Source organism: Amblyomma americanum, chromosome 6 (assembly GCF_052857255.1).
Source record: "Amblyomma americanum isolate KBUSLIRL-KWMA chromosome 6, ASM5285725v1, whole genome shotgun sequence".
NCBI lineage: Eukaryota > Metazoa > Arthropoda > Arachnida > Ixodida > Ixodidae > Amblyomma > Amblyomma americanum.
Window position 1 is genome coordinate 93,299,183 of NC_135502.1, and position 22,039 is coordinate 93,321,221.

The window sequence follows — 22,039 nt, forward strand, 5'->3', positions numbered from 1 at the left end:
ATTTATGATGAGTCCCTGCGGTGCTATTTTTGTATTTTGGCACTTTATGTGAAATAACTGTTCTATCCTGTATTCTATTCGATTCTATTTTATTCTATTCTATTCTAATTTAATGTCAGAAAACAACCCCTATGCCGTACAGTGAACGAACTTGCGCCTCGTCCGCTGACGGAAATGAATGTTCTCGTACGCCAGCCGCAGCGATCGTCGGCTCTGAAGGCCTTCAACGCACTCCTGTATTTTTTGAGAGCGTCGTGCTTACGCAACAGCCTACGACTGCCGTACGTAAGGTCGCTACTTTCTTTTTATATGCAATTTTTAACCCAACTCTCTTCTCTACATCCTCTTTACAATCCCCCTTCCTTCTCCCCCCATTGCGAAGTAGCAAACAGGTAGCTTCTCCTAGTCAACCTCCTTGCCTTTCCTCATCCTTCTCTCTCTCTCTTCCTGAATGGGACACATACAGCTCTCAGTTAGACTAGTGCATCGAAAAGACGTAAATTGGTTGATGTTTCTCTGGAAAAACATTTGTGCCCCCTTTTTCTTAGAACGAGGCACGTAGTTTACAGCGCAACGCTAACAGTCCAAACGACATCTGTCAACATCTTGTATGTCAACATCTTGTAGCGCAGTAACGTTCTTCCAGCCATGGGCCACCACAAACTAGCCCAACTTGCTGCTTTATTACCAATTAAAGACGGATGCTAATTTATAGGACGCATTCCTAACAAGAACCCCACTTTTCTACGACGCATAAACGCACTAAAGGTTAAGCTTCGCGTATCCTCGACACACTTAAGCTTCTCTCTGAGGAACGTCGGGCTCTGACTTAATCTGTCTTCTGCATAACTGCCTAGATTTAACAAGCAGTCAGCCTTAAGTTACGTATATTGACGCGTAGTCTAAATGTCTGAATTGCACTCGTACTGGAAATGGTTAGATTAGGTACAGTCTTGGTCAAAGGTCTTAAAGTCACAGCGTTCAGCTGCAGCGAAATTAATGTTCCTAGAATTGCCCGTGCAGCGGATCATTCAAAAAAGAAGTCAAGCAGGAAGCGTATCAACCGCAAGAAGGAACCTCCTGCTGGCATTTCAAGGTCATTTTGTCCTTAATAGTGCTGTAATAGCTCTGTTATGAGACTGAAGCGAAAATCCTTTGAAATTAAGGCTTTTGATCAAGACTGTACATAATGTGTGCCTGCAAATTTCAACAGCTGCATGCAGAACATTTCCAAACCACATCCTTTATGCGGCAAGAAGTATTCACTTCAGGACTAGCAGTATGCTTATATGGATGTACATTCTCAAGATACGAGGAATACGTAAACATTTATGCCACCCAGTTGTCACTTAGTGACGGTTACAAAGTTTTTTTAATAAGCTCCAAGCTGTCGAGTCACGGCTGCTCTAATAAGAAGTTTCAGGAACCTAATGTTCATGATACTTTACCTGCCGTACTGCAACGACTGAATCCGCGACCACCGTGAAACAATTTCAGCGCCAAATTATCATCTAATTTTACCAAAACAGCGCCAGGGCATATAGTTAAAGGCTGACAGGCATTCGGGCACGCTTAAATTTATATAGACGGTTCAATAAAAGCGATTATATGTGGACCGTTCTGCGAATGGATTTTGCCTTCCCACAGGTCCTCTGGTTACTGCACCTATCATACACATGCTTTCTGAAGACCATCCATGTCTTCTGTCATAAGGAAGTTCACTGTGAGCAATGCTTGATCAGGAATATTGAAAAATTTTAAAAATACTCGCAATTTTTCGGCTGTGTCATCTAATAATTGAAGAAACAATATGTATTATTCTGGCTATCTACTTTTACTCCCTTTATCTGAAGGCCTAGTTTAAATTTGCTTTTTGTTTGTGAGTCGAACACGTTATATATGAGTGGTCTCCTTTCTTTATTGCGTGAAATGAAGTAAACACCGTTTTTTTTCTTTCCTGGAGTAAATACAAAAAATTCAAGAGTGCCGCTGTTCTGTGGCACGTAAAATACCCGCATGTAACTTTTTTGAGGCCTGGAATTTGGTAACGTTTGACTTTCCAACAGGTAATAAACTGAAACCAAAAATAACTGAAATTTATGTGGTTTACTTGTGGTTGTGAACTTAATGTTCTGTGAACGTGACTTCTTTTATGGAGAAGTATTTTGAAAGGATCTTCGAAGAAAATGCATTCGATTTTATTTGACGTTAAATGGTCATTTTTTAGTTCACATGAAGCTGAGAGGCGATTTCCAAGCCTTTCTTCAATGCGACTGGGTTTGAATTGAAAGCACATTCGCAATTTAAGGGGAAGCCCGATAGTGCCAGAATGAGGAAACCGCTACACTACCACTGTTATACATCCATGTTTACTGCGAAATCTGACATTTATGTATGTCGAAAAAATACTGCCCAATATTATAGAAATGGGTATTGTTTGCTCAGCCTTGCTAAGTGTACTTTCTAACAGTACATTTCAGAAGGGGGGTACAACATAATATCTAATGTACAATGTAACAGTGACAACCCAGGGGTCAGCTGTAACGAAACAGCGGACAGGTGATGGTCCAATTTTTTAAGAATTCCCTCAAGGTAAAGTAGACTTATAATAAAGGAGTAATTACTGATTATGATCCACCCAAGCAAAACCCTACGGCTGCAGAAGAAAGATATACAGCTGTCACAGGCGCTTCGTAGTCAAAGAAAAAAAAAACGTCTACGGCTACAAAGTTTGTATGAAAGCTGTACAGCTTTCCATTGTAGCCGTATGACTGCACTTGGGCAGGTGCTAATGAATAATTACTCCCTTATAGCAGAGAGTTGTGCAGAATGAGCACGTAACGCAACGGAAGTGTACTCTGCATCGCGGTCTGGGTTAGGAGCGTCGGTTCTAATTAACTTGCCCGAGCTGGCCTTCTCCGGAGGATGGAGTCCAGGGTAGAGTGGCCAAAGGCTCGCCATAGGATGGCCGTGCTCGAGCGTGCAGCTTAGTACGTTTGTATACACGTCTACCTTTTTGCTGCGGAATGGGGCACGCGGACGGACGACACCGACGACGACAAACAAGGGGAATTAGGCTAACACAGCTAGCGCTGCAAAAGTTTTGCAGCGCACTCAGTTCTGTGCCTAAAAATAGACATAAAATAGGCATAAAAATAGGCATAAATGGGAATAAAAATGCAGTAATGTATTTACTCATGCTGCAGGTCCTCCTTGTTGTTCTTCTCTTACCAGAGCACTCATGGGGGTGCATGTATTCTTCAAAGATATCCCTTACGCTTGCAAACTTATTGGTACTCCTCTACAATCCAGGTGGGCTTGCACTTGCATTGCTGACGCGGGCTCGTTCCCACAGAAGCTCACGTATTGGAGCGGTACCTGTGAGGACGTTGGCCTTTTCATGATGTTTGGTATCCGTACAAGTGCACAGGTGCAGCTGTGCATACGATAAGCACAGGTACAGAGCAGGCGCGGTTTGTACTTTCACGTGTGCATCTCGGCCGCTGTAGGGACGGTCGCGCTGACAAGAATGAGCGGAGATGGGAGACAAATGTGGGAAAGTCAAAATGTAACCATATAATGTATTTCCTTCCTTAAAAACCGGTCGGCAAATTTCGCCCAAAAACCAAACGAAGAGGGCGAGGTGTTAGCGCATGGTGACCTTAGTTGTTCATGCAACATAGAATCCAGTAGCCAACCAACTAATCGCTAATGAGCTTTTCTTTTTTTTTTTTGACGTACAGGAGTCCGTGGGAGCCCGGACGCCAAGCGGCTGTACGACGACCTCATCTCCGGCTACAACAAGCTGGTCCGCCCCGTCATGAACGACACCGACGCGCTCACAGTACGAATCAAGCTCAAGCTCTCCCAGCTTATAGAAGTGGTGAGTCCGTCCCAACTGTGCCTGCAAACAGCTCTGTTGATGTACGCAGCTATAGGAGCAAAAGTGCACTCATTTGATTGCAATTATGCGAATTTTCGCACGTATCTTTACTTTTAAATCTTCTTGGTTCGCATAGAACGCACCTTGTTGCTTTAAGTATTTCATCAATCTCCGAAACATTCCACCATTCACTAATAATTGCTTCGTTGGCAACCTTGTTGTCATCCATAATTGACGAAAATTCATCGCGGCTTTAAGATAAACGTTATAACTTAGCCTCTAGATCGCTATTAACTTAACAAGTAATAGCGGCAACATGTATACAGGACACGAAGTATTTACTTCCTGTTCGACAACTAAGCGCGCCGTCCTTCAGTGAAAAGCAGCTCGACTGAGTTAAGGAGTCGGTCGCTCTATCTATTCGACTGAAGGAGACTTCACTGAGACAAACTAGGATCTGCCATGAGAAATTGCGAGTTACGAGTATAAAACAACGCAGAAATCTTCACACAACAGATGTCGAACGTGTGCTCATTATTGTCGCAAGAAAAAAAAATTCTGAAGAAACTTCAAATGAGAGGGTCATTTAGTTCGAGTAATTTCCTTTGGTGCGTGTGAATGTTGCTGAGAAATATAATTTAACGCGCTTTGAGTTTGATAAATGGGGCACTTAAGTACACTTTATGAAATTTGCGAAATATCCTCAGAAGGAAGGGTTGCCAGGAATCACTTTTTAAGAAAACGTCCTGATGTATCTTTGCAGTCACCAGCGACCACAAATGACATCTAAACACGTCCCTTCCTTTTCCTTTCCCCTTGTGATTTATAAACTGCATTTATCTTAAAGTTCAGGTCGTGCCACTCAAGTGAAACTCAAGGAATCATCAAAGAAAGATTGGTTCTAGAGAAGTCACGCATTGGATACCAAAAATTATGTTGGTAGAACATGCAATCGTCTCTCTACGCATTCACCTTCAAAGCATCACCGCTTCATATTATTAGCATATTATTAGCAAGTCGCATCAAGAAGGCGCCTCATGGGGTTCTTGTACGAATGGAAAATACGTCGGGAGGCGAGCACTGAGGAGCCTTCTCCGGAAAACACCTAGAAATGCTTTCCGTCCTCTTAAACGTATAAAGAAAATCGGTGCTTCTTCGCTTAACAAGTGAAAGCACATTCACATGTGTATCAGTGCTTCCCCTTGTTTGCTTCACCTCCTCATCGTTATCTCTTTCAATATTTTCGCCATCTGAAACTATTCTACTCTCCGCCTGTGTTCTTTTTACTTCGAATTCGTCTCTTAACCCAAACCTACGCAGCCTGTGCTTGTTATGTAATCACGTGCATATCGAGTTCAACATACTGCGTTGCCAGCATCTTGCTCGCTAGCTTTCTAGCGCACATCCTCAACAGCTGTAGTTGAGTCGTGAGAAGCTCCATTTTTCTAAGGGTATGTCTATCTTTCAGTAGCCCTGTTTTTTTGTTTTTTTTTATCGAGCGAGAGAGCTTTGGGATATGCGTGTGATATGTAGATCTTTTCACGACTATACAGAGACGATATAAATGGAAAAGCTACTTATCTGCCCGTACGCCAATCATCATTCGACGCTTGTGACGTGATCTCTCCGTGAGCTCGAAACAGTAATAAGGCGCAGCGGCAGTAATTATTCCTGATCCAGCGATCCCTCGTGTAGGCCGAGCCGATCACTCAATACGCGGCTGGAGCCTCCGCAGGCTGCCTCTTGGTAAGCGTGTCCGTCTTTTGCACGGTGACTTACATTACTGCATAGCTGGCGGAAGAATTGCTGAATTTTTTAGATATCACGGATGGCACGTGTAAAACGTGCATCGAGGGTTCCCGGACAAAGCGATATGTACCACAACATGATTTATGAAGAGATGCATGTCAAACCTGTTCAAGGGCTCGCTGTTTACAAACACTCCAGAAAGAGGCCTAGAATGATTAATGTGAACTCCAGTCTGAAGGTACCAATATACCGCAGTCACAACAGCTTTAATAAAGCCTGAAAAGAATTTTTTTTGTGACCTATGAGGTTTCTCTGAATTTTTTCACTCCTCTAGGTGTTGTACAGGAGCCATGCATGTCAGAAAATTGAAGGAGACGCAGGCTAAGAAGAACCATTTTCCAAAATGACTGCTTTAAACTTCGACGCAAGAGTTTGCTGTTTTAGTTGTGCCTAGAAAAGTGCGTCTAGTTGCACGCATTCAAGTATATTTGAAATGAGCGCACTCTTTTTGAATGAAAAAAAAATTAAATAAATCAAGATTTACTCATCTTGTGTCTTTCAGCTCTCGCTTCATGCGTTTTCGCAAGTCGCGAAGTTGAGAATAAACAAAAAGAAAACCTCGAATCAGCCCTGTCTGGATGGTATTTCACTCTGGGAACCAATCTACACTATTTCAGTCGCGTGCGGAACGGCTCTTTCACTGGCACTGCTTCGGCACTTTGGCAGGCCAAGCCATTCGAGCATGAAGGCGGGCGTCACTGCTTCGCTGTTGGTGAAATAAAAGCTCCACAAGTGCCTTTTGGAGGTTCGCAGCGTCTCTTGGTGCTAGTTTTTTTTTTCTCGTTGTGTTTCGAGTCAAGTAGTCCGGGCAAAAACAGTTTCCCGGCTGTATCTCGGCTTTTGTTTTATTTAAGTGTAATGGCACCGCAAGAGAAGTGCTGTCAAAAAGAAAGCGGTGAATTTCGCAGTACTCTTTCAATCATTTTTTTTTCAGTCCGTGCGTTTCTAATGTAAAATTGCTTTTACTTTTCCTTCGAATGGATTACGCAATGCGACCAGAAAATAAGTTCAGTCATGTCTAGGCAGAAGAGTTTGCGTGCAGTTTGGCCGTGGTAGTTTGACTTCGTATGCACTTTTCTGTGTTGTACTTTTCCTCCTTCCCATCTTTTGTTTCTTTTATACCTTTTCCCTTGTGCAGGGTGGCCAGCCATATTTAAGTCTGGAAGTCAGGTGCCTGCAGTGCGCTGCTCAAGAAAGATCAGTCACGGGGTAATGAGGCGTAGAAATTAAAGCACCGCTTGTTCAGCCCGTCGCCATCTCGGAGCCGAGAACGGCATGGCAGCTGTTGAGCCTCGGGTTGTGATCCGCTTAGGGGAGGTGGTGCTTGTCAAAGGATGAAGATGGTCGCGCTTTGCGGTGAGAAAAGCTAACTAAACGTTGGTGCCGAGGGGAACAAATTTATGGCGATGAACAAGCAGCGAAAAATTGAAGAGGACTCTTAAGCTTCGCCTTAAGCGTATAAAGCGATAACGTAATGGGTTAATTCTCATATGGGCCGAAGGTCATTCTCTACTTTACATTCATAGATCCCTCGGAGACCTCATACCCCTCCTGACACAGTGGTGCAGCGGTTAAGCGATGCGCCAGTGCCCTGCGATGGCAGGTGCTCGCAGCGGTGGGCCTTGCGGGGACCAGGTTGCTCTGCCCGAGGAACCAATCATTACCTGGCACCCAGCACGGTGGGCAGTTTGCTCACCATCTGGTGGGCAGGGTGTGATCACGCCGTAAAGTCACGGGACCTATAGTGACCTATAAGTGGCCCTCCTACCTCCTAGCTTGCTGCTCTCTGTGGACCACATGCTAGAGCAAATGCCGTGATCTTTCGCTCAAAACGCCAAAGCCGACACCAGATTTTGTGGTGAACGGGGCCTTTATCGCTATCGTGTTAAAATTAGTTCGACAAGTGCCGATGCAAAGTAGTAAAGGCAAAAAGTAGCAAGGCAAAGTAAACGCAAAAAGAATCTCTCCTTAACCATTTTATGCCTAAGCCTTGTTCCGAGTGCGAATGAGTTATAGTCATTTATTTTCTCTTTCGTGTGCAGATATCTGCTAAAAGAAAACTTGCAAAAAAAGGTCAGTTATCGGAAAATTTATTGAAGAGGCAATTTATCGTGCATGCTGCCTGCACTTCCCTACACACTGATCTTGTGTCCCGACCATAAATAAATCTTACAAAAATAATTGCCTGATTTATATTTTGCTTTCCCTATTTTTATTTTTCTGTACATATCAGGCTGACGCTATTTCTAGTGCTTGAAAACCTTCAAACATTCTTCTTCTTTTCCTAAGTCGCAAAGGAGCTGGTTATTTGTCGTATTAGGTTAAACCGACTGTTGCCAACCGCGCATTTTAAAGAACTTCCCGTAGGCTATTTTTTCAAGTTGTTGCTCTGAGAGGAGCTTTCTTCCCACATCTGAATCCATCCTGGCGATGAAAAATTACGCTCACACGAACATTTCTTAGAAGCAGCAGATCTATATAACCTCAGTAATAGAAAGCGCGTTATCCGATCATCGTCTGTCGCCGTACACAGAAACCCTAGCTGTCCTACGATCAACGGTAAAACTTATCCTTCGCACATATAGTTAGGTACGAAGCACCGGGCAATTTGTGCATGTGTTTTTTTACTCGAGTTTCTCTCCCGCACATCGATTTCAGCACCTGATGCTTAAGCTGTAGATGTTGGCGGTCGTGATATCCTTGCTCGTTTTTTCGCGAAGTATAAATAAGCCTTGCTTATCTAAACGACTGGGTCAGCGCAGAGATAGCAGCCCAAGACGAAACTTTAACCTCAGACAGCACAAGCACGCTTCAATGACAAGTGATATGTCTAACATGCCTTTACTTTGGGAGTTTCCTATACGCTCTCGTTGATTGAAACCGCAAAAGTTTCCCAGCGGCTGCCTTCTCGCTTTGAAATAGAAGCAGAGATGCGGTTTCGCCCGCCCGGTTCTGGAAAATTACTGAAGGCGCAGAAATATAGAATAATGCATGCCTTCGAATAAAGAGATCATCTGCATGTACTATGCGTCCGTTGTGCTGGCGCATTTTGTCGCCATTCATGGTGTAGCGCTTACCGCTACGCTTCTGTCAGACCAAAATTTTTATGAGGAATAATAATTGCGCCGGGGGTGACGCTCCTCCGATGAGTTTACTTCCTCTGACGTAGAGTAATCAGGAACTTAGTTTGAAAAACATCTTCCTATAGGAATTTTTTGACCGTTACTATCTGAATTGCGTTTTTTTTTTCGAGCATGAGTAACTTCGTTAGTTAACGCGCAGTATTTACCCATTACTACCAACGCTACTCCGACAAGTACAAACGAGAACCTCGCACTTCACTTAGCCCTCACTTAGGCTTCACTTAGGCTTCACTTAGCCTTCACTCGGCCCTGTATTTTTTAATTTGGTCGTAGATTTTTTTTGCTGCGTGTTTTTGCAATGCCTAGGGCTACATGAGCACATAGTAGAAAATTAAAACTCGTGGTGCAAGTATGAATTGATTTACAGGTATGGTCTCAAAATCGGACATCAGGGCTTAGTGGGTGTAAAATGCGATTGGAACTATCTTGGTTACCGCAATCGACAACAAAGAAATGAACAGAAAATTTTCTTATTTTCTAGTATAGCAAAGTCTAAGGAAGCTTTTTTTACTCTGTAAGGGATAGATAGATCTTGCAATTGTCACAAGAGACGCGATAGATAGATCTTGCAATTGTCACAAGAGACGCCACTTTCTCCTGTTTACCTTGCGTTTTGAATCATACCTCCTTGTTTTTGTTGCTGACAGACTTATAGTTGGTTTTGGGGAAAAGGAAATGGCGCAGTATCTGTCTCATATATCGCTGGACACCTGAACCGCGCCGTAAGGTAAGGGATAAGGAGGGAATGAAAGAAGAAAGGAAGAATGAGGTGTCGTAGTGGAGGGCTCCGGAATAATTTCAACCACCTGGGGATCTTTAACGTGCACTGACATCGCACAGCACACGGGCGCCTTAGCGTTTTTCCTCCATAAAAACGCAGCCGCCGCGGTCGGGTTCGAACCCGGGATTGCTGACAGACTTGTGTTCCAGGAAGGCTATGCAAGTTTTCAACATGTCTGTTGTTGACGTGACATACACAAGCTGGAACACACTGCTGAGAGACTTGTGTTCCAGCTTGTGTATGTCACGTCAACAACACACATGTTGAAAACTTACATAGCCTTCCTGGAAGGCAAATGTCGACAAGATGAAAGCTTTTCCCAAATCTGTAACGCCCTCGTCTAAAGAGCTTCACGAAGCGCTTCCCAGCGCAGAGCTGGGCACGTCTAAGTTCTAAGCTTGCGCGAGGCTCAGTGCATCTGGTTTGCGCCTGTTTTCAGACCAGCTGCTTACTATAAAATAATTCATAAACTGTAAGATAATGTGTTGTGTCTGTATCTTGATCAAATGCCGTTCCCTACAGATGACAAGAAATTTCCTCTCATCCATGGGCTTCTGCGGCGCGGATATCTCTCGGCCGGTGAGAGAGCAGAAGTTGTTTATGAGCACACCGTATATGATTTCACAAGAAAACCGCCAAACACACTGCATTGCTCCCAGCGTCTAGTGCGCATCACGTGCTGCACGAGCGGCTGCACGAGCGGCGGTGCGCGAGTTGCAGTGTGAATATCCCGGTGGCTTCTTGCATTCACTGCCGATGCTCACAGGAGGAGGAGAGAGGCAGAGAAAAAATGAATAAAAGCGCAATGTCAGGTGCGCATTTATTCTCGCTATTCCTCTGCTCCGGCTGCAGTTCGCCGACATCCGAACATTCACCTCGAATGATAGCGAAAATTTCCATCTTCCAGCTCATCAGAATTATGGAGGAAAAACGGCAAGGCGCCCGTGTGCTGTGCGATGTCAGTGCACGTTAAAGATCCCCAGGTGGTCGAAATGATTCCGGAGCCCTCCACTACGGACCTATTTGTTCCTCTCTTCTTTCACTCCCTCCTTTATCCCTTCCCTTACGGCGCGGTTCAGGTGTCCAACGATATATGAGACAGATACTGCGCCATTTCCTTTCCACCAAAAACCAATTATTATTATTATTAGCTCATCAGAAAGCTAATCTGAAGGTTTCGTCCATTTGCTGCGATTAACATCCATGTCAGCAGTTCAACACACATACTAATAAATGCGCAACCGCAAAAATACTAGCAGATTCTCTTCTACAAAGATCACCTATCATCACTCAATGGCAACCGCTGGCAACCGTTGAGCCCTGGTGGTGTCAAAATCGTACTTGTCAAAAATGTGTTTAAGCACAGCGTCTATGCACTGAATAATATTTACGACGGGGATATGAGCTTGGATAGGTGTTTCACAAAACTTTCATAAACCTGAGCGCAAAAGAACGAATGGTAGAGAGATATAAGCCTACAGATTTGCTATACCTCGGTTTCTTCTCCCCGTGCCTACCACGCTGCTGCTTCTTCTTCCTTAGAGCGCACAGCTCAATGGAAATGCGTGAGCAGCGATGCCGACAGCAACATGGATCCCGGAGAAACTATTGTATTAAAAATTAATAGTACTTTCTTCCGTTACTGAGGCGCAAGCGGAATATTTGTGTTGTGGTGTCAATTGACACCGCCAGGGCCGAAGGTACAAGTGCAAACGAGAACCTCGCGCTTCACTTAGGCATCAGGATACACTTGGTGCTCCGCAAAGCCAATACCGGTATTTTAGACTGTGCATTGAGCCGCCCTTCTCGCATATTTCAGTGAATAGCGCTCTTAAAGTACTCGAGGTTGAGTTCAAGGCTGTAAACTTTCAGTGTACATCCTGTGTACTGTCATAGTAAAGCCCTACGGACACATGCAAAACTGATCTCTACTCCTCTCTTCCCTTTCTTTCTCTTCCTTCTTCCCCTTCTCAAGTGTAGAGCAGCGTACCGAGCGTCACCAATTAACCTTCCCGCCTCTCCGTTCATACGTTTTCCTATCTCACTCAGTGAATAGAGCAGCCCAGAACGCTCATTGTCAAAATTAGAAACTGAAACTTGCCACATTGCCTCATCTGGACACTGCGGCTGTCACTAATTCTTCTTTAGCAGGCCTGTTAATTTAGCTTATCAAGCTTATAAAGCCTCTAAGCTTACCAATCAAGATTATAAAGCAAATATTTGCACTACACCAGGAATAAAGCCCCCAGGACAAGAACTGAACATAGCGCATCCCATAAGGCCATTACTTTTCATTGAAGTTTTCTTCTAGAGATAATGAATTTCCGCCCTACTGAGCAATATACTTATTCAGCATCCTTTTTTGTGTGTAATTTTTTCCTTCCAACTAATCTGAAGGACATCGACGAAAAAGAGAAGCCCAGCACTGTTGTTTTGAAGCAAGACAGTTCTTGGCGTAAAGATTAACCACTTTAATACCCATGTCAACCGGGTGTTTCGCCTAAGCTGGTCTGCAATTTTTTAAAATAGGTTTTTCGAATTTTTTCTGCATCCCAATGTCAGTAGTGTGGCGCAGCAGCTAGGACGTGTCAACTAGTATTCTTGTTAACTAAAATTGAGTAGTTAACTCTTAGTATTGTTAACTATACCTCAGTAGTTAGCTATTTAACTTTCGCTGTTATCCTTATTTATTAAGAGTCGTGTTACCCACTGTAAGTAATATCAATATCAGTTTTTAGAACTTCGAAATCGCAGTTATCCTCGGCGCTGTAGCCCCACAAATTTTTGCTCTTTTCGAAGTGTTGCATGCAGTGGAGGAGTTGCTTTGCCTGCAAGATTCTCGAAAGCGCATGTATTTTGGCGCAGTGTAGCCAGAATACAGCCGGGGAGTGGTTATAGTGGGCGCCGCCTGATAGCGCTACGTGCACGCCAAGCGAAGAGGAAAAGTAGCGGAAACGTGCTTTGCTACTCACTTAACTGCGACTTCTGTAATTTCCATGCTCATACTTAATGTACACCACTGTACATGTCTCTAAACCACCCTTCTAAGACAACACCGTATTCCCTAGACGCGCCTTTGTTCACTCCAAACCATCGAGCTGGCGTGGCGGTGTAGTTAGCATGCTCGTCTAGCACTCCGGAGGCCCTGGTTCGATTCTCCCACTCGCCCAATTTCCTACTCGGTAATGTTTTGGGATTTTTCGCTCACAGCCGACGCCGCCGACGACGACACCGGCTTTTCTGCGACACGAGGCTCTTAACGTTATTGCGTTAAAACCAATGTCGGAAGTTTGTTTGCGCCGCTGAAATTTTAGAGATAAGCATGCCCAATTATCATTTGGCTCATTGCGTGCAGCTGAAACGAGTTGCGCAGAAATAGTTGATGCAGGAGCGCCCGTGTGCTGTGCGATGTCAGTGCACGTTAAAGATCCCCAGGTGGTAGAAATTATTCCGGAGCCCTCCACTACGGCACTTCTTTCTCTATTTCGTCTTTCACTCCCTCCTCTATCCCTTCCCTTACGGCTCGGTTCAGGTGTCCAATGATATATCAGACAGATTATGGGCCATTTCCTTTCGCCCAAAAAACCAATTATTATTATTTTTATTAGATGGCCAGATGGCTTCTTATTTTTTCCGCAGCACTTGCCAGAAAATGGGAGGAGACCAGTCGTTCAACGCTGCCTGGTAGCTGCACGTGCGATCCTCTCTTATTATTCACGCAGATTCCTCACAGAAGCCTTCGCTACTGAGAACACGGGTAGAGAGAGAGAATAATGCAGCAATGTGTAAACGTCTATGCTATATTCAGAATTCGCAGTACCGAGTGTTAAAGGGTTAGGCATTCTTGTCACTGCAAAGAAAACTTTTGCTCACGTTACGAATTCTTTCGCACGTCACCGGAAAATAAATGACAGTTTTTGCTGGCAGTATACGCTTTGTGTTAGTTTCGAGTCAATCTGGCCACGTGATTACGAAAATGGCATTCTCGAAATTAAAAAAAAACTGCTAGAAGTAGTAGTTACAGTGGGCCACTAGCCTTCTCATGTATAAGGCGCCTAACAGCAATAGTTAAGAAGCTAACAATTCAATGTTAGTTTACCAGCCTGATAGCACGCCGTAGCTGTGTTCTGATGCGATACACAGCTGACAAGGCTGTGCCGAAAAAAGCGCTCTTCTTACTCAACAACCCTATTTTTTTTATAGTTTCAGACAACATTAATGACACACTATGTATATTTGAAATTCTTATGTCGTTTACTTTCGCATAACTTTAGTGCGTAGTGTTTAGACATAAAATCAAGGCAGCCGCCGTGGTGGCTAGCGGTTATGGCGCTCGGCTGCTGGCCCGAAAGACGCGGGTTCGATCCCGGCCGCGGTGGTCCAATTTCGATGGAGGAGAAATTATAGAGGCCCGTGTACTGTGCGATGTCAGTGCACGTTAAAGATCCCCAGGTGGTCGAAATTATTCCGGAGCCCTCCACTACGGCGCCCCTTTCTTCCTTTCTTCTTTCACTCCCTCCCTTATCCCTTCCCTTACGGCGCGGTTCAGGTGTCCAACGATATATGAGACAGATACTGCGCCATTTCCTTTCCCCAAAAAAACCAATTAATAATTAATTAATAACGTTAAAGAACCCCAGGTGGTCGAAATTTCCGGAGCCCTTCACTACGGCGTCTCTCATAGCCGGAGTCGCTTTGGGACGTTAAACCCCATAAACCAACCATAAAATCAAGGCGGCTGATCACGAGCGTCTCGCGCAGACTCAGCTTGATTTGCTCATCCACTCGTTCCGGATGGCACGTATATACGCGTATTCACCGGCGGATGCTGTTCTAGTATAATGTCGCCACAGAAGTCTGCATTAGAACAAGCACGCAACATTGCAACTTCGCTCTATAAGATTCATAAGTCGCGGAAATAACGAGCTCGAGAACCAGGCCCTCTTTCCTCTCCTAAGACTCCTCGATGGTCTTAGAGTCCTCGCCGACGGAAATGCGCTGCATATTTACAGTGCCCATGTCGTAGAAAACATTTATAGAAGTAAGTTTTCTAGCGACGATCCAAATGCTTTCCGCTGGTGCTTTCTGGACGGGAATACGGGTACTAGAATTTTGATTTTTCTCCGTAAAGCTTTCGCGGTTGGTTGCTCATTGTAAGTAATAGCACGGAAACCACAAGCGAACAACAAATATTGTTTTTATGTTTTGTTTTCTTTAGTGTGATGCTAATTTTGCTTTCCGAACTTTCGAACCTTTTGTAAATTTACTGTATCGCGGATTTAAATATTGGAGCTTTAGAAACTTTTTATAATTTCTGGGTATTTTTAGCACAGCTGGACGACACATGACAATTCCATGCTCATTGCGCGCTTCATACGTTCGAACACCTTGAAATAATTTGAACCAGCTGCACACTTAGAGACAGAGAGACAAAAAAGGCTGGGGTTCAACGCGGCTTGAACCTACGGACACAGAGTTGATCGAAAAGCTCAAGACCAGGTATCTGTGCACGGACCAAGTCGTGGAACAGCCGGAGTATCCTGGACTGCCAAATCCCAAGCTGGACCTCCCACTCACGAAAGAAGAAATCAAAGCAGAAATCGCGGCCATGAGAAAAAATGCAGCTCCAGGTCCAGATCAAATAACAGCGAAGCTCTTATTTAACCTCAGCGATGACACCATCACCGCGCTGGTGGAATGCTTCAACGAGCAGCATTGGGCTACAGGAACGTTACCAATATCCTGGAAGACAGCCGAGGTTCGGTTCATTCCGAAGGCGAACAAACCCTTTAAACTGGATAATCTACGACCGATATCGCTGACCTCGTGTTTGGGGAAGCTCATAGAGAGGGTCATCAACACGAGACTGAGTAGATACTTAGAAGAAAACAACCTCCTACCTAATACTCAATTCGGCTTTCGCCCTCACCTATCGACACAGGACGACCTCTTGTACCTGTACAAAGACCTCCTTGAGACACCTCCCAAGTCACAGACAAGGGCCATCCTGGCACTTGATTTGAAAGGAGCGTTCGATAACGTTCTACATAAAAACATCCTGCAAAGCCTCGCCGATACCAACTGTGGCGCAAGAACCTACAACTATATCAAAAACTTCTTATCAGTCAGGCAAGCCACTATAAACTTCGGTGGAATAAAATCAGATCCCATCACTCTAGGCCCGAGGGGAACTCCGCAAGGGGCGGTACTGTCACCCCTCTTGTTCAATTTGGCTATGAAAGATCTACCAGGCCTTCTTTCCGAAATCCCCGGCGTCAAACACACATTATATGCGGATGATATCACTGTCTGGTGCAACTCGGGGAGTGACGCCGAGATCGAGGAGCGTCTTCAAGCAGCAGCCGACACGGTGGACCGGTACGCCAGGGAGAGAGGTCTCCAGTGTGCGCCGGAAAAGTCCGAGTTGCTAATCCTGAAGAACCCGAGGACACCCCTAGCGCAGAACATCTCGGTGTATATAGAGAACCACCCAGTACAGAAACCCACGGAGATCAAGATACTAGGGCAGTATATCCCGCAGGGGCGACAGAACACCACCACTATGAAGAAGCTTACAACATCCACCGAGCAAATCCTCCGCATGATACATCGTATCCGAAATAAACACCATGGCATGAAGGAAAGGGACACCATCCGCTTAGTGCAAGCTTTCGTGATCTCTCGGATAATGTACGGGACGGCATTCCTTAACCTCTCCAGGTCGGAAATTGAAAAGTTGGAGGTACTCATCAGGAAAGCCTACAAGACGGCACTGGGGCTACCAAACTCCACGCCAACAGCAAAGCTCATGGCTCTAGGAGTACATAATACCCTCAAAGAGATGTGGGAAGCACAATGGTTCTCACAACTGAATCGGCTCGCACTCACAAAACCCGGCAGCGAACTGCTCGATAAAATCCATGTTAATCTGCCCTATACAATTGACCAAAGGGAAGAGGTCCCACGCGATGTGAGAAGACGCATAAACGTGCACCCCATTCCGCGGAATATGCATCCCGCATATAACACCGAGAGGAAGAAAGCAAGAGGTGAATCCCTGCAGAAGAAATGGGACAAGCAAATTAACACCCTTTACGTGGACGCAGCAGGACCAAATAATGGAGTCATGACTATTGTGGTCTCAACGCCTTCAGGGTCGATGGTGAACTGCGCCTCGGTGAAAACATCTAACCCCACTCACGCAGAGGAGGCAGCTATTGCATTAGCTGTAGCATCTAACCCCAACGCCGTTGTGCTCACTGATTCCCAGAACGCCTGTCGAAACTTCAATAACGGATTAATTCACAAGTCAGGGTTGTCATTGCTGACTAAGCATCCACCCAACCAGGTCTCAGTAATCTGGTTCCCCGGTCACCTGGAACTACCAGGAGGAAACGAAGCCGCCCACAGGCATGCCCGAGCTCTTCTATACCGGACGTCTCCCCCTGATGACCATGAAGGGTGCCGCGACCTAATAGGCTTAGCAGTGTATGCTGACAATCTTGCGCCATACAGAACAGCCAGAAAGGAGTACCCAACACCACACAAATCCCTCAACAAGTTAGAAGAGAACACCCTTAGGAGACTACAAACCAACACCTACCCAACACCAGCTAAATTACACCAGTGGTACCCTACACTATACTCTCCACAGTGTCCACATTGTGGAGCGGTAGCTAACCTCTACCATATGGTGTGGGCATGCCAATATAATCCCTTAGTTGACCCCATTCCCAACCCCTCAGAGGAGCAGTGGGAGGCTATTCTGCTCAGCGATGATCCTGACCGTCAGCACTGGCTGGTGGGGAGGGCCAGCGCAGCAGCAGCAGCCAGTGGACTACCGGACTAGGCGGTCCACCCACATGTTCGGAGAACATTGAAGAAATAAAGACGTTTGTAATCAATCAATCAATAGTTATACGAACGAAAGCTCTGTTAACCATGGTCTCTACTGTCTCAAATAATATGTTAGGGTCAAGGTCAAGGTCAGGTACCCAATGGTCATAGTGATATGATCACGTGGTCGTACTACCATAGCTTGGGCCATACCACCACGCAGTTAAATTCGGTTTGACCTTGCGAGGCATTGAAGGTCATTGTCGATGTGATGTCCGCTGATTGAAATAAAATGTCAAGGCCAAGTGTCAAGGTCAAAGGTCAAAATCAGGTACCCAATGTTCACAGTCATATGATCACGGGGTCATACTACCATAGCTAAGGGCCATACCACCACGCAGTTAAGTTCGGTTTGACCTTGTGAAGCATTGAAGGACATTGTCTCATCCACATCGAAATCAGAAGTTGTACCGCGAGGAGTACAGCTCTTCCTCTGAAAACTTATGAGTGTAGCTCGTAGGGAAGCCACCAGAGGGCTCAGCCCTTAGTCCAGAGCCCATTTCCCGGGCTCCTTTTCCAGAGCCCCTTTACCCTGGCGATCAGGTCGCGCGATCGTCCGGGCCTGTGCTAGACAGGACGGCTTCCCACTGACGCGAAGGGGAACGACATGGGGGATGGCGGGAGGGTTGGGGCATTCCCATGTATAATGGTATAGTCGGATACAACTCAAGAACGAAGTGGCAGATGCCCCTCAAAGTAGACGCTCCAGGCGATGGAGTCGACCGATTTTTATGACCCCGTGGTTAATCCGATTGAGCAGTTGTTATCGACCTTCATCTGCACCCCTCCCCTGCGATTTCACACTAGCAGGTTCAAGGGGAACGGTCAAGGGAGAGAGGAGGAAAATCGGTGGACGCCATTGGCTGGAAGGTGGTTCTTTGACGGGGAAAAGCCGCTTCGTTCTTGAGTTGTATCCGACTATACAGGGATGGATGTGGGCCACAAAAAAAGGCAATTTGCGGTGTAGCGCATGGGTATAATGTGTGCCTAAGCGAAAGATGGGGGAGTGTTATGATTTGGCGTCAGGAGGCCGCCTCCTCACGTCGGAGGTTTTTGCGAGAGGGTAAGTATGCTCTGCAGGAGAGTCAGTACTGTTGGAGTATGTGCGAATAAGTGAGTGGGATGGGTTCCGCCTCCTCTGGGTTGGTATGGCTCTCCACTGAGCTCCCAGATGGTGAGTTCTGGGGCTGTAACATGAACGCGATCATTGCAAGTGAGAGACGGATGCCCAGGTGTCCAGACGAGGCGGGTTTTCGGGATTTGACGTGTGCAATGTAGAACGCTATGCCCGATAAGGGAGACGCGTGCCTGTGCGCAGTTGCGGCAGGCAGTTTTCGAGTCAGTGATGACAATTATTGATTGATCCGGTGATCTTCGCACAGCCAGGGCTATGGCACATTATTTCGCCTCTGTGCTGTTTCCAGTGCGTACTGTGGCTGTGGCGACTGCATCACCCTTGCAGTCAGCCGCCGCCATGGAGATGTTGGCTTTTTATTCCCAGGCCATGCTTTTAGAATCACAGGATCCAAGGTTGGAGGTCGGGTAACCGAGTTAGTTGCAGTAAATGCCTGCCCATGGGGTACGTTTGAGTCTTCCAAGGCTGGTTCATGTTATGGACTTCAGTAAGCTCGGCGATTGTAATGTGGGTGCCTAATTGTAGCAGTCTGCTGGTTATGGAGTAGACGGGCTTGCAGGCGGCCATTTTCACTTTTGTACGGATGAGAATATCCAGTTGTTTAAATTCAGTTTGCACTAGCCGTTGGTAGGGGGCGTGGTATCTAGCTTATACGGCTGATAATAAGAACGTGGATAAATTAAGGATATGCATTTCTTTAAGATCATCGCGGCGCTTAGTTACTCTTCGTAGCTTATGAATTATCAGGCTTGTATGTCGTTTTAGAAGCGCAGTGGTGTACGTGGCTCTCGCGTTCGCTTGCACATGTAGCCCGAGTAACTGTCGACCTTGATAACGAGCTCTCCTTCGATTTTGAATTTCATGTCTAGGGTAGGGTCAGTCCTCCTCCCGCACTTTTTAAGAATCCCATACAAAAACGTCATATGGATGTCTGTGGAAAAAGCTATGTCCGTCTATGGCCTTTTACGAACGCCCATATGTACCCATAGAGGTGCTTATTGCCCGTTATTGAAAAATCTATGCCACTAATGGCGTAGCTTTGAAACCATACAACTGTTTTTAGCTCTCTATAGAAAATATATCCGCCTGAAACTACGGCTATAGATGGACATAGAAAAGGTTTATAGCTATTTGGTCCATATACCTACAGCCGGCCATAGAACATTTTTGTATGGGATAAGCAATTCAGATTTTTGGACTATGCATGCTAGGCATCGAATTCGGGTATAGTTCTGCACAGTGTCCGCAGTTCTCTGCAGTCCGTCCATCCGAGTCGCGTGTGGCCCAGACAGTGACATCGTAGGCATAAAGTGCGTTAGGTGCAGACTGGCGCTACTGGGAAGCCCGCAGAGGGTTTTCGCAACTGTGCGTTTCTGATATTTTTTTATGCGATTGTGTCAATCGGCGCGGAAGCGGTGCCTTCGTTGCCGCTAAGCATCACCGAACGTGCTCTGATGTCGAACTAAACACCCCTTCAGCAAATGTATTCTTGTCATGCAACACCTCCTACTCCTCAGTAATCGTCGATGTATGTATCCTTCACCAAATGCTGACTCATTTTGTTCATTTCTACGATGCTCCGCACTTGATATTTTCATGGCCTGCGAAAGTTTCTATCCTCTCATTTCGCGATTTCAACTTTGCATGCGTAACGTGGTCTGGTCTTGCTCTCACCACATCGAAAAATAACACTGAAAATGCTCGTCTTAACACCTGAGTGATTTTTTTTTATCTCAACTTGTTTGCGCCCCTACACGGGAAACAGATTTTATTCAAGCATTTTAGACCTCGTGCTAATATCTCATCCCGATAACTTTTCATCGCTTGTAAACCTGCCCGGCCTTAGGGACCACGTAATAGTTCACACCACGTCTCAGTCTCAACTTCGCGTCCGAAAAAACATAACGAAAACAATAACCCTGAATGAAAAAGGTAATTACTAAAGTATTAACAACGAATTAGTTGCTTTTTTAATAGATTTCGTACGGATTTCTCAAAAGGCTTTGTCAAATTAAGCTGCTCGCTTTTTAAAAACAAAACTTACGACAACTAACCGAAATACACATCCCTACAGTTGAAGTTACTGAACGTTCATCGTCACCGTGGTTCAGCGCGCCTCCTAAACGCCTTCACAACAGGAAGAAACGGCTATTAACTCATTAATAGCGCTTCCGCGTGGCGGAATATTGTTAACAGAGAAAGAATATTTCAGTCGCTCTTAGTCAAAGTTAAACGTGTTTTCTTTTCTTCTAATCTCCCCGCAATGCTTCACTCTAAACCTACAACGTTATAGAATATTATTAGCCTGAAAAGTTTAAAACTTGTAACATTGTGCGACAAGAACAACAGCCCTGCTCTTGATGATTAAACTGGAGAATTGTTAAACTAATTTATATGCAGTATTCACTAAAGAACCAGATGAAGACGTACCTGATACCAGTTCTCCCTAATACACCGCATACCAGGCATTAAATTTGAACCTCGCGGTATTATGCAGCTTATCGAATCACTGAAACTGACGTCCTCAGCTGTCATAGATGTCATTAATTCTAAAAAACTGAAAATGCATCAAATACCACAAGTGTCATTTTGTTTCTTGTATGGTACCGTCCTATTGGAAAACAGGCAACATAATTCTGGTTCCGAAAAAAAGGTCAACCATGCTCACGTCAAAATTACCGTCCTATCTTAGTCGCAGGTGTCGTTCAAAGTTAGTAGACACGTAATCTACACTAGAATAATTAAATTCTTGATTTCAGTTACCTTCATTTCTCCTGATCAACATGGATTTCTGAAATTACTATCCTGCGAAACCAAACTATCATTAATTATGAACGACGTTAGTTCTTAACATTAGCATGCCTGTGAATTCACTCTTAATTTACTTCGGAAAGGCATTTAATAACGATCGTCACAGACGTTTCTCTCCAAAACTTTCAAGCCTATACTCCCCAGTTTTGAATTGGCTGTGTTCCCTCCTCGGTAATCTACCTCAATTCGTCTACGCCAACAAGTGTTCATCCAAAATGTCCGATGCCGTCTCCGGAGAGCCCTTGGCATATTCATCGATTTTTCAAAGGCGTTTGACCGCATTAACCACAAAATAATGTTAACTAAGCTCGAACATTACGGTTTCCGCGGACAGTTTCTTAACCTAATTCAGTCTTACTTAAGTGCTCGATCGCAACAAGTAAAAAAAACAATGATTTATCTGATATTAGACACATCGTTTCTGGTGTCCCGCAAGGTAGCATCTTGGGACCATTGCTGTTTCTTCTTTATTTCAATGACCTCGTCTGTATTAGTAATCTTCCAACCTTTGTGATTTACGCTGATGACACCACTTTATTCATTAGAGCTGCATAGCTGCCAGATCTTGAGAAACAAGCCAC

General features: G+C 45.1%; 1 protein-coding gene across 1 annotated transcript in view; it reads left to right on the top strand.

The window, feature by feature from the left end:
- LOC144093856 (acetylcholine receptor subunit alpha-like) overlaps positions 1-22,039 on the top strand; it is a 165,984-nt gene that overhangs the window by 91,513 nt on the left and 52,432 nt on the right. The window contains exon 2 of the mRNA XM_077627586.1: positions 3,744-3,883. Within this exon, the coding sequence (XP_077483712.1) occupies positions 3,744-3,883 (140 nt within the window). The remainder of the gene's footprint in view (positions 1-3,743; positions 3,884-22,039) is intronic.